At 35.1% G+C, this 12,816-nt stretch overlaps 1 protein-coding gene across 1 annotated transcript in view; it reads right to left on the bottom strand.

Annotated features, from left to right (window-relative positions):
• Nucleotides 1-12,816, bottom strand: part of LOC103805620 (CUB and sushi domain-containing protein 3-like) — a gene marked incomplete at both ends in the record, with an annotated part of 55,706 nt that overhangs the window by 20,404 nt on the left and 22,486 nt on the right. The window contains 4 exons of the mRNA XM_009078274.1: nucleotides 1,292-1,465; nucleotides 4,607-4,792; nucleotides 7,905-8,078; nucleotides 9,101-9,274. Coding sequence (XP_009076522.1) covers nucleotides 1,292-1,465; nucleotides 4,607-4,792; nucleotides 7,905-8,078; nucleotides 9,101-9,274 — 708 coding nt within the window. The remainder of the gene's footprint in view (nucleotides 1-1,291; nucleotides 1,466-4,606; nucleotides 4,793-7,904; nucleotides 8,079-9,100; nucleotides 9,275-12,816) is intronic.

Below are 12,816 nucleotides of genomic sequence, written 5' to 3'. Positions count from 1 at the left end.
AATTTATAATTTTGATTTAAATTATTTCTTGTGAAGATAATGGAAAACTATGATAAGTAGCCTTATATTTTATATAAAGAGGATTTTTTCCCCAAAAACTAATATGGATGCATGCTATCTGTAAAAACATTTTTATTGACATAGTTGGAATTTGCAAACCACATGAATATATAATTATTTATTACCCAATATTATTTTACATTAAGGTGTGATTTCTGGTGCATAGCACAGGTTATGAGAATTTGGTCTTTGTTCTTATTGTGGCAAATTTCCTTCTGCTTTGTTAACAGATATTTTTGGGATTAAATTAGGTGTTTACCCTTTCTAAATTCTGTTATAATTTAGGTTCCTAAAAGCTCACAGAGGGAGTTTCAGATACTGAAAAAATTCTTCCAGCACTTTGGACCTTAATGCAAGATTTGAACCGAGAAGCTTTGTTTCAATATTTCATATTAATTTTTAACTATTTCTGTGCCATGCAGTACAAAATTGTATATTCTGTAACTGTAGCTGTCATAATCAGCTTACAACTGAATACAGTGAAGAGTTAAGGGCAGGTTGAAAGAAAAATAAGATTGGAATATGTCAGATCCTCACCTGGACCACTGTATCTCTTTCCACTGATTTATTTAAATTATATAATTTAATATGAGCATGACAAGAAAGAACCTTCCCTGAGATTTAAAACTGGTAACACGGTTAACCTTTATCACAATCTTTGTTTACATAGTTGTGAAACAAAACTATACTAAGCATTAAAGTGTGCAGAAAACATATCTCAACTTTGGTGAGGGCTAATCTATTAAGAGGATTAGATGCTGTTCCCTCAAAACACAACCATCATATTTTGGAATTACATAAAGTCCACTTGGCCTTATTATAAAGATAGATGTATTACAAAATCAAGTTATACCCGAGATGTCATCAAGCCAGTTAAAAGAAAAATAAAATTAATCACAATCTTGAAGAGACAATAGTGCAAGGTTTCACTGTGGAAATTAATACTTTCCAGAAGCCACATAAAAAATATTTTCAAACCAAACCAGCACCTTTAATAGTCTATTGAATGAGAAATTTCTTATTCATCTTAAATGCTATTAGGAAAGACTACTTCTTCCAAATGATTTTCTTGCTGATACTTTACACTTACTTTGGTTTTACTTCTTTTGCTTCTACCGAGATAGTACTTCAGATTTATATATGATTTTCCAGATTTTTAAATAGTCTTCAGAAAAAATTAAAATTAGTTCAAATCAACTTCAGGATATACTCATTAATTCAAAAATATTACCTGAGCAATGAGGAAGAGATCCACTCCAGTGCCCATTTAACTGACATGTACGAGATGACTGCCCGAGCAGCGATCGTCTACCAGTGCAGGTATAACGAACAGTAGACCCAAAAGTGTATTTATCTCCAGACAGGACCGCGTTAGGAGGAACACCAGGATGTCCACAGTCAATCACTACAATGCATAATTATTGGAGATAAAAATAGGTTATTATCACTGATCAGTTTTCATTTTCATAACTGCATACATTAACTTTGTGAAGCAGATGCCATTTTCAGGGTTTGGGGAAGAGAGGAAACATCACGTGACTGGAATGCAAAATATACTTCAGACCAAAAGCTGTGAAACAAGTGTTTGGAAGTGTCAAAAAAACGTATTTTAGATACAGATATTGATGCCCAAATACAGTCGTCTACTAAGCTGATCTTTATGGCATGACCACATGCACAAACACAAATATACATTCATACTTGTACTCTTCAGACAAATATTACAGGAAGACAGTATCTGCCAAAGTCCCTGCTGTGGAGGAGAATAGGCAGAAATTCATCTCTCTTTTAAGAATTCAGATCAAGTTGTTAATGTAAGAGTAAGTTAAATATGTCAAGTTCAGGAACTCCACAGTTAAAATTTATAAACTAAATTTACATTGTTCACAGAATGAATCCAGGCTCTCAAGTTTCATTTCTTTTCACCTCACACCTGTTCATGGCATGTGGCTCATCTTGACCAAAGATATTTGCATTTATGCATCATGAAAAACACAAATTAGAGCTGTAAATATCAGGGTACTAAACCAGCCCCTTAAATAATGCAATTGTAGTTTTTATCAATACTTCATCATATTCAGTACTATCTCCACCAGGATTTTTTTATTAAAAAAAAAAGTCAGATCAGAAGCCTGATCAGGGTTGAGAATGTATTCAATTCTGTAGCATTTCAGATGCATGAAATATTGCAATGGTGTACAATACAGATATGACCAAAATCATGTGCCTTCCTCTAATGGTTATTCTTGACCTTTAACTGATATATATATATATCTGTATATATGTATATATTGGTCTGCATTTCATGATACACATTCTCCCAGGGTTCCAATTTGCAAGTTGCAGAACCTTCCTGACAGCCCCACAAAGGATTTAGTTATGTCATTGACTGACTTAGATTCCTACCTAGTGTCACTAACCCCTGTGATCATTTTGTAGGCTCACAGGACTTTGAGTAAAATGGTCAGAACAGTCGGCTTTACAAACTGAGCACTTGCTGTTAGCATATTCTTTTAGTCAATTGCTTATAACTAAAATCTACTATTAGCTATGTATGATTGCAAAGAATGCCAATTCAAACCATTGTTAATAAATGGCATGTTGGTCAGGCAGGCTTCAACAAAATGCAAAAATGAAACTTTTTCTTTTTGTGAAAAACATTCACAGTTTTTAGAATATTTTAATATCTGTATTGCTCTTGATTGATTCTTTTGCCCTATTCAAATGTCACAGAGGAAAAGTTAATTTCATACTGGTACTTTCCATCTTCCAACTTTGGGCTTTCCTATATGCACTTCTCTTTTCTGTTTGCACATGTGTCTAGAAGTCCTGGATCCCTAATAACTGCTTAAAAAATTATAGCACCCTTAACTTATTAGCTTATAGCCTTAACCTGATAATGCATTCCACAAAATTTAATTGGATATTCATGTTTTCAGGTTGGGGTTTCATCTGAAGAGTTGACCATATTTCTTTTCTTTCTTCTAATGCTAATTAATCTTCCATTTTATTTCCATTAATTTCTTCCATTTTATTTTACCATCCTCACAAAAAAAAATTTTAAAAAGTCTTCCTTACATATAATCTAAATCACCCCTTTTTAGTTTAAAACCATTACCTCTTGTGCTATCAATACATGCCCTTGTAAAATGTCCCTCTCCAGCAATAATTTGCAAAAAACTGCAGAAGCTGAAAGCTCTTACAAAAAAAATTTAATAGCTGCAACAGAATAAGTTTTGGTAAGCTTATGATTACAAATTATCATGGGTAGAGTCTAGGTAGAATTCACTGACCCCCTCTATATAAATGGCACAAATAAAGCTGGGGATGCCCTTTCAAAAGTACAGATAGCGCTCTTACTCCCAAAGTTCAGTGTAAAAGAAAAGAAAAATGTGTATTATTAAATTACTTATGACAATTCTGAAAAGAAGACTAAGAGATAAAAATACAAATGTAAAAAGAAGAAATATTTGCAACTTTACCTTTAGAATTCCTTTGTCTTTGGAGATATGTTACTATTAAGTAACATTTATCTTTCTGAAATGGTAATGTTACCTTTAAATTTAATGTGAAATCAATAGACAATTTTTATAAGTTTAACTCTGACTTACAATCAAGCTATTTATCCCATCAAAGAAAAAGGACATCTTCCATAATTTAAAGTTTTAACAGGGTTTTTTTAATCATTTTTAGAGAGAGAATAGCAGAACTAGAGAAATTTCCTGAGAACAAATATCTACAGTATTACAATTATCAGTCCACAATTCCTGAATAAGGAATCCTTAATCTGTTTTTCCTTTAATCTCTAGAAAATAAATTTTTCAGCCCTTCTCAGTGAAAAAGTTTGATCCTAGGCCAACCTTTTTCATACTTATAAAGAGCCAGGTAAATCAGCTGTCCCAGCCAATTAAAAGCATATGAAGCATCTCTGGCTATACCTGCATCACAGTTAGAAAGTTGTTCATGGCAAGCCAGAATTAAAAACACCTCCTTGTATTGATCCTCTTGTCTTAGTGGATAGGTTGCATATAAGTATGATGCTCAGGTACATGTAGTAGTGTGGTAAACTGAGGACATGTTACAAAGGACACTTCTGGTGTCCTACAGTGCCATTTCTCTTTGTTTAGTGTCTTCATAGTCTGATGTTACTGTTGTACCAAGCCCGTAAATTATTCTACTGATAGGAGTAAATAATTTCATACTTAAGTTTTTAAGTTTCAGTGTGACAAGAACTTTGCATCCAATAGAGGCTACATATTGGCCGATTCAGTGGACAAATTTTGACCTGTATCCCTGCTGCCAGGAATTGTTAGGTTGGAGCATTCAGAGATATTTGTTTTGGCTATCGCATTTCCCAAGAATTCTATGTTATTTGCTACACACAATAACAATATAACTGTGCTGCTTCACCTGCGACCTTGCATCAGTACACAAATGTATATAAATATGATTATTGCAATTGCTCTCATGAGACTGAGGGAATTGTTGTGTAAAATAATACCTACATTCTACATTCTTTGTAGAAGTAAACACATTATCTACTTACTAATACATTCAGGTAGAGGTTTGTCCCAGTGGCCATTTGGTTGACAAATTAAAACTGAAGAGCCAAATAAAAAATATCCAGGATTACAGTCATAAAATACCACTGTGCCATACGTGAAATTTCCATGTTCAATTTTACTTTCTCTTATAGAATTTGCAGGAATTCCAGGATCAGAGCAATTGACCACTAAAAAGAAACAGAGCACAGACTTAAGAGTCATACAAGTACAGTTTGCCAAAATGGTTTTTAAATGGTCTCCTATTCTCTGCATGAGAAACATCCCATGTTTTGCTATTCTGGTTTTATATACACTGATTTTATAAATAATGACAGTGAATTAAGAAGATGGCAAGAAACTATGAGATACTAAAGCCAGAAGTTGTTAAACTCAGGACAAATAAAAGGAAATGTTTCTTTACAGAGTGTGATGATATTGTAAAAGTATTTGCCACTAAAAGTGATTGGACATAACAATATATTCAATTTATGCTCCTGCCTTGACATAAACTATTGTCCACAGATAGAAACGCATTTTGGGGCTTGATGTGCCTTTGATCTAACTCACACAGCCATTCAAATATACTTCTGTTCCTATACTAACATTTTGATAATGGATCACCTTCCAAGGCAGAGATTTTCAGCTAAAGGGCACACAGTCAGTTAGGTAAGACTGTGGAGATTCTGCTGGAATAGGAATATTTCCTAACAAATGGGTACGTGCTTTTAAAAATGTAAGTATACTTTGATGGTTAAGAATACTGATGAAGTTTCTGAGTCCTCAGCTACTTTAGGATTTATAGTTCAGAAAATTTCTGAAGATGGATTTTTTTCCCCTTTCTTTTGTGTTTTACAGCTATCTGTGGGTGCAGTATAATATTTATTTGGGTGCTCACAGAGATTCTTTTAACATATTTTCTGTGGTTGACTCCTCTGGTCAAGTAAACACATCATCACCTATTCAAAATTACTCTGAATAACTAAAGTTCCCATAAAAATATCTATCCCTATATCCTTCTAATCAGCTGCATGTTTACATACATACACGTGCATACACGTGTGTGCAAATCTATATATCTGCATGTGTATTCAGGTGGAACTTCCAGTGCACCAGTTTCTGCCCATTGCCTCTTGTCCTCATTCTTGGCACCACTGGGAAGAATGTGGCTTCATCCTCTTGATACCCTCCTTTCAGATACTGAAAGACATTGATGAGATCTCCTCTCAGTCATCTCTTCTAGAGTTGAACAGGCTTAACTCACTCAGCCTTTCCTTGTAAGAGATACGCTCCAGTCCCCTAATCATCTTTGCAACCTTTCTCTGGACTTTCTCCAGGATCTCCATGTCTCTCTTGTACTGAGGAGCCCAGAACTGGACACGGAACTCCAGGTGTGGCCTCACAAGTGTTGAGTAGAGGGGCAGAATCACCTCCCTTGACCGGCTGGCAATGTTCTTCCTAATGCACCCCAGGATACCATTGGCCATCTTGGCCCCAAGGGCACACTACTGGCTCATGCACAGCTTCTTGTCCACCAGGACCTTCAGGTCCTTCTCCATAGAGCCACTTTCCAGCAGGTTGGCCCCCAGACTGTGCTGGTGCATGGGGTTATTCATTTGCCTTTGAATTTCAGAGGTAAATGTGCATGGATGTGTGTACACAAAAGTATCAAAATATGCTGAAAAGCTCTATAATCTACAAAGAAATAGAAGGTATTGCCAAATGCAATTTAAGATAATTTTTTCTACCTAAATCCTGTAGTTATTTTATCACTGTTCTCCCCTCTAGCCACTGTTCTAAATACTGGAGTCTGTGTGCTACTCCTAGAAGTTCTCTTGTTTTTAACAAGCATTTTATAACAGTTGAGCATTCATAGAATCATAGAATATTCTAAGTTGTAAAAGACCCACAAGGATCATCAAAGTCCAACTCCTGACGCTGCACAGGACAGCCCCAAGAATCACACCATGTGCCTGACAGTGTTGCCCATGTTCAAATTGTTAAGCACGCGTTTAAAACAATGAAAATAATTTATTAATTAATCTGGAGTAGTGAGCACTTGAAATAAAATACAAGGAACTTTGACCATTTTGATAGCTTTCTACCATTATTACAGTTGGTTAGGAACCTAGCTATTTAGAAAAGTTGTAAATAGTGTAGTAACAGCAAATGCACTACTGAATTTGTATGACAATTTCAAATTCAGTTTTCACAAAGGTGTGCAGCCTTTCCTATAATATTGCACTTTAGGCAGTTAACAAATAATCAAGCTAACATCTTTATTATTTTTATTGCTATTATTTAACTTCAAAGCAAATAAAATCATATTCATTAAAATTGATTTCACTGCATATTACAGACATGACTAATGATGCACTACACATAGTTAGTTCTTTTTTTTCTGAAAGTCTAAAACCAATGTAAGATTTCATGATTGTGTAAAATTTCAAAGAATAACCTGATCAACTTATTTACTGATCCCTACAGGCCGATAACTTATCCAATGCTTGAGCACATTACTCTGCAATACCAGAATACCAAGGTAATTGATAGCAACTGAACTGAGAATAAGTAGGTACCCTTAATACACAGTACATGTTCAGTATTTGAAATTTTAAATATAATATCCTCTTATCAACAAAAAGTCGCTTGGAAATTTAAGTTCTGTACACTATTTGGCAGTACAGCCTCAGGCAAAGTGATCAAATGAAAGTGGAGAATACCTATTAGAAGGAAAATACAGGAAATAAACTTATCATAAAAACATAACATGTACATATAAAAGTCCATAGAAGCTGCACAGAAGATGCTGAAAAACATTCAACAGAATTGATGTGTATGTACAAGCAGGTCACTGCAAAAAGTAATTTTTCTAAATGAAAACAATTTCAATATTTTAAAACACATAACATTAAAAAAAGACAATGGTGATAAAACCTTTCTAAAAGGGCTTATAAACAGCACTATTTTCATAGTTTTATTTTCACCAAAAGAATTTTAGATACATTATCTAGAAGTGTTGAGAATCAATGCAAATGTATCATGTGGAATTAGAATAAAATTTTAAAAAGTCAAGATGCACACTGAGATCAATGGAAACATAAAAGGAAAAAAAAAAGAGTATGTTTTCTTATGCATCTATTAGAACCATGGTTAAAAATGTAGAGAACATTATTTCAGCACATAAGCTCTCAATTATGTCTACATAATTTTTGTATCGACAGTGTCCCTTTAACCTCTGTTTATTTTTCAACCTTAATTTTCCAACATGTAGTGGGAAATCTGAAAATGCTGCATTCTTACCTTTGCATATGGGCGGTGGGTGGCTCCACTGCCTATTAGCTTGGCACTGTGCTTTGGTTGGTCCTTGCATAACATACCCAGTATTACATGAGAATGTCACAACATCATTGAAGTTGAAACCATTTCCACTTGTTCTTCCATAAATAGGACTACCAGGGTGACCACAGCTAACAGCTAGCATAGCACACAGCAAAAAAACAAAAACCAGAGTGTGCTGTTAACACTTTTCATTATGCATCATGTAATAGATAATAAACTTATAATAGTCTTTTCAAGTTTTGATATTATAAGTACAGAGCACTTTTCATGAAGTATTTATATTTCTCCAACCTGGATAAGAATTAAGAAATATTTTAGTAAATGTTCAATAACTTTAAATTTTTAAGCAAACCAAATAGAATTTGGCATGCAGTAATCAAAGCAAATGCAGAAAACTCTTCTGAAGAACCAGGAGAAAAGCAAGCACTTAGTTTTCATTATGTGTCATCTGAAATTGAAAGGAAATATTTCAGCGCTTTAGCTCCTCAGGAATTATTCCTTACAAATATGTGTGAGTATCAACTCAATATTTTATCCTTGAGGCCTAAGTACTTAGTGGAGTTACTAATACTTAGTTTTCCTAAATTAAATAGAGCATTTTCTGTTATTATGTAATGGTATTTCATGTGATATGTTGACACACTTATCACACAAAAGAAACCTCATTAATTAAATACAATATTCATTCAAAATAGCCAAAACCAGAAAACAAAATGACAGCATCTCTGTGAGAAAGAAGAATAAATTGCAATTTGCTGAAGCAAACATTTTAATCTGTATTGCTGAAATTGTAATTCAAGAGTATCTACTTATCTAATTACCACAGTGAAAGTAAATGTACATTAAATATTTCCAAAAGCCACTACAGGTCATAAAACCATTTTCAAAGTCACATACCAGATTTCCAAAGTCCTGTCACTTTTTGAAGGGGTTTCATATCCATGTTTAAATAACAGGCATTTAACAGCCAAAAGAAGCAATGGAAATTTTAAGTGAACTGCAGAATTTAGGTGACCACATACTTTTGAGGGTCTGATTTAAATTTTTTTATTGTTTTGGGGTTTTTTTAATGAACAGAGTTGCAGAGTCAATCCTCATTTTGTGAGACATAGATATTCCTGTAACATAAATCAGTATGTGTTGCCATGCTTACTTACGCACACAGGATGGAAGCTGACCAGACCAGTTGTGATCCTGTTGACATATTCGTACAGAAGAACCAATCAACCGAAAACCAGGACTGCACTGATACACAACTGTGTCTCGGTATCCATAATTTTCTCCTATTACTTGTCCATTGACTATAAGATCTGGAATACCACAGTGACCAGCTAGATTTTTTTTCAAAATAAATAAATAAATACAAATTAAAAGAAGAAAAAAAAAGAGAATTAATTCTGAGTAAATATGCCAGAGAAAATTTAAATAAACCTCCTTGATTAAAACAAAGAAAGGCTGAATGTTATTCCTCTTTTTTTTATTGTCTTAATTCATAGATTTAATATTATGAACTTGTGGAAAACTGCAGAGTTGCATTTGTATACATAGAACTGTAGAACTGTACACATAAAAATTGCAAAAGTATAGTGTAGCCAAGATATTAAATGTCATATATGCTATCAAATTTCCTTGTAAAAAACTATGAGTAGCTCCTTTTTTTATTAACCTGTAAAAAAATCTATATTATTTCCTTTAGTTTTATTTTGATTATGATTTAACTTAATAAATGTAACATTAAACCATTATGCATTTAAAGATATATAAAAATTCCATATACATACAAAAGAAGAAATATAAATATTATAGATACCAATCCATTTGGATTTATAAAATTGACTTAGACAATTTATTTCTGGAATCTGACTCTCTGTATTGTATTCAATTCTTTCTCTTCTATTGATCCCAGTAGAATCCCTAAGAGGTTAACATATTTTGGTTGAAGGCAGTCAGCACAAGTACATCCAAATGTCCTGCAATCAAAAACTTTTCTATGTCCAAGCCTAATCTTCAACCTTATATTCTCAAAATATGAGAAACATTTTATTTACACTATGAGACTCTCACAGAGACATTTAATCTAGGGAGAGTCTTGGAAAAAGAATGGGCCATGTGTCATTCGTTGCAATTTTTCGTAGGAATTCTGGAAAATGGGTACTGTGATTCAGCAAAAATTGTGCCAATAGAAAAATCCTCTAAAAACAGTTGACTTCATGAAGACTGTGACATATGGCAGAGAACTCAAGGCAAAAAAAGCGTAAGGCAGGCAAGAAAAACGAGCAGTGTTTTGGCTAGTACTTTTGCAGAAAAAAAAATAATTACCAGCCACACAAACTCCTCTGCTGTCCTCTTCTCCTCTACTTCTCCTCAAATAGCCCCCACAAAAAAAAAAACCAAACCATGAGATTACTAATAAGAAAGGACATTTAGAAGCAGTATAGTTTAGATTGTTGGTTTTCCTCTGAAATTTTAAGTGCTTATTATATTCTGACATAATTTTTAGCATTTTTTCCTCATTTGTCCAGGGCTAGAAACTTTCTAGTTGAAAAACTGAAATTTTGAGATTTTCTTATAACTCAAGCCTCGTAGAGTTATTTCATTGCATGAATCATGATAAAACCATCAGAATTTGCAATATAGGTAGTATGGAAACAATCACATATAGTAAATTAATGACTGCAATTTGACTTTCGTATAGTTAGCAGGAGTCCAAATCTGGTAGTATTCAAGTCTATATTCTCCACTGTATGTCCCATCCACATTTCCCTCAGTGTTCTGTAAGGACGAGGCATACTTGACATTTGTTTTATGTTTTCTGGAGTAAGATGGCAGAACATATATTTATAAATTTTTTGTCAAATTACTTCTTGATTCTCTAAGAAGAGTAAAAATCCATTCAATATGTAGTAGACTTCTTTAACATTTCACACAGGGACTAGTGTCCCTATGCTATCACATTTCTGATGATAAACAGGACTAAGTGGATGAGGAGAAAACCTGAGCTGGAAAAGACTGGATTCTATTAAAAGTGCAACTAGTCTACAGCAATTCAGACTATGTTCAATAATATATTTTTCTAGTTGTATTTAATTACAACATATGGCTTAATTCTTAATTAAGAATTTAGTGTTTCTTTATGGCAGTAGAGTGGAAGGAGAATATATCATCAGAAAAGTCAATGTCTGTGTCCTGTGCAGAGAGAATAAAATGGAAACAATACAACATGTGAGGTGATTCAGATCACACTGTAGTTTCCACAACTGCATAGATGTTACAAAAGACACACAACTGCAACAGGCAAAAATTCATTGTAAGTCATCTGTACTTCTTGCATAAATGTCTTTGTCAAGCTCAAGGAAATTTAAAGTAACTTAAAATTCTCATCCTCTCAGCCTATTTCCTCTCATTGACATAAACCTGTCAAACCGGAGTTTTGACTCCTTCTTCTGAATTTTGAGTCTCTTATTTTGCTTCTTTTTCTTTTGACACTCTTCAACATATTCTGTTGACAAGCGATGAGTACTGGATGTTGCTTACCTATACTTCAGCCAAGTATTTGACACTATTTCCCAGGGCATTTTCTTGTACAGTCTTGTCAGATACAGATTGGGTGGGTAGTCTATAAGATTGCCTAACAGGCTGCACTAAAAGCATGGTTGGTGACAAATGGTTTTCACTCAGGCTGGCAGCCTGTCATGACCATAATGTTGAACATCTGCATAAATTATGTGCATGATGGGATTGAAATGAGCCTCACAGGTCTTCTTATGAGACCAAACTGGTGGTGAGATGGACATGTCAGAAGTGAGAGACATATTACAGATGGACCTGGACAAGCTGAAGGACTGGGTGAGCAAGAACTGCATGCGTCTATCAAAGACAAGTGCAACATCCTGGACCTGGGGCAACATAAGCAAAGAATCCAGAACAGGCCAGGATCTGTGTGGCTGGGAAGCAGAACACTGAAAGAGACCTGGGGGTCCTGGTGGACAAGAAGTTGACCATGAGCGAGAGTGTATGGCTTCAGCACCTGAAGTACTGTGTCTATTCTGGTCACCAGACAGACTGGAGAGGGTCCAAAGAAGGGTCATGAAGATAATCAAAGGACTGAAGAACCTGTACTGTGAAGAAAGGCTGAAGGTGTTAGTCCCTGAAGAAGAGAAGGCTCAGGGTGGGCCTCATCACAGTATTCCAGCACTTAAAGGGTGGCTACAGAGAGGACAGAGGCTCTATCTCCACATGGAGTCATGTGGAGAGGACAAGGGGCAAAGGGTACAAGTTGCACTGGGAGAGATTTCATCTCAACGTAAGAATCTTTTACAGTACAATCAAGCATTCACTAGAACAACATTTCCAGGCATTCAATGGGTTTTAACATCATTGGAAGTCTTCAAGATGTGACTGCTAGATAAACCCATCTCCCTTTCCCATAAAATGTTTGACCAGATGATTTTTCAGGTTCCCTTCCAACTTAGCCTGTTCCATGTTTCTGCTACTTTGAATCCCTCTGCCCTTATTATTTCCTCCCACTCTATATAAGAGTAACTGTCCTGGGTTGCAATGGTATGTATTCTATTTTCGTCTCCACAAGCTGTTAAAGAAGGTGGGGCAGTGATCCTTATCACCATGTCCCTGATGGCTCCCTCAGGGGCTGTCTCTGATTAATGGGCTGCCAAGGACCCATACATGACACATCCGCCCAGTGATCCATTATCACCTTGTCCCATTGTGAGGTGACTCACCCCAGGGGTGGGGAGCCAAACATGCTCACAGGGATATAAGCTGGGGTTTGGACCAGCACAGGTAGCCTTTTGCCTGCTGGATTCCCAGAGGACAAGAGCTGCTGCTGGACCTTCAGGAGAGGAGCAGATCTGCG

Source organism: Acanthisitta chloris, unplaced genomic scaffold, assembly GCF_000695815.1.
Source record: "Acanthisitta chloris isolate BGI_N310 unplaced genomic scaffold, ASM69581v1 scaffold4317, whole genome shotgun sequence".
NCBI lineage: Eukaryota > Metazoa > Chordata > Aves > Passeriformes > Acanthisittidae > Acanthisitta > Acanthisitta chloris.
The sequence above is the reverse complement of the archived record's forward strand: the minus strand, read 5'-3'. Positions and strand labels throughout refer to the sequence as shown.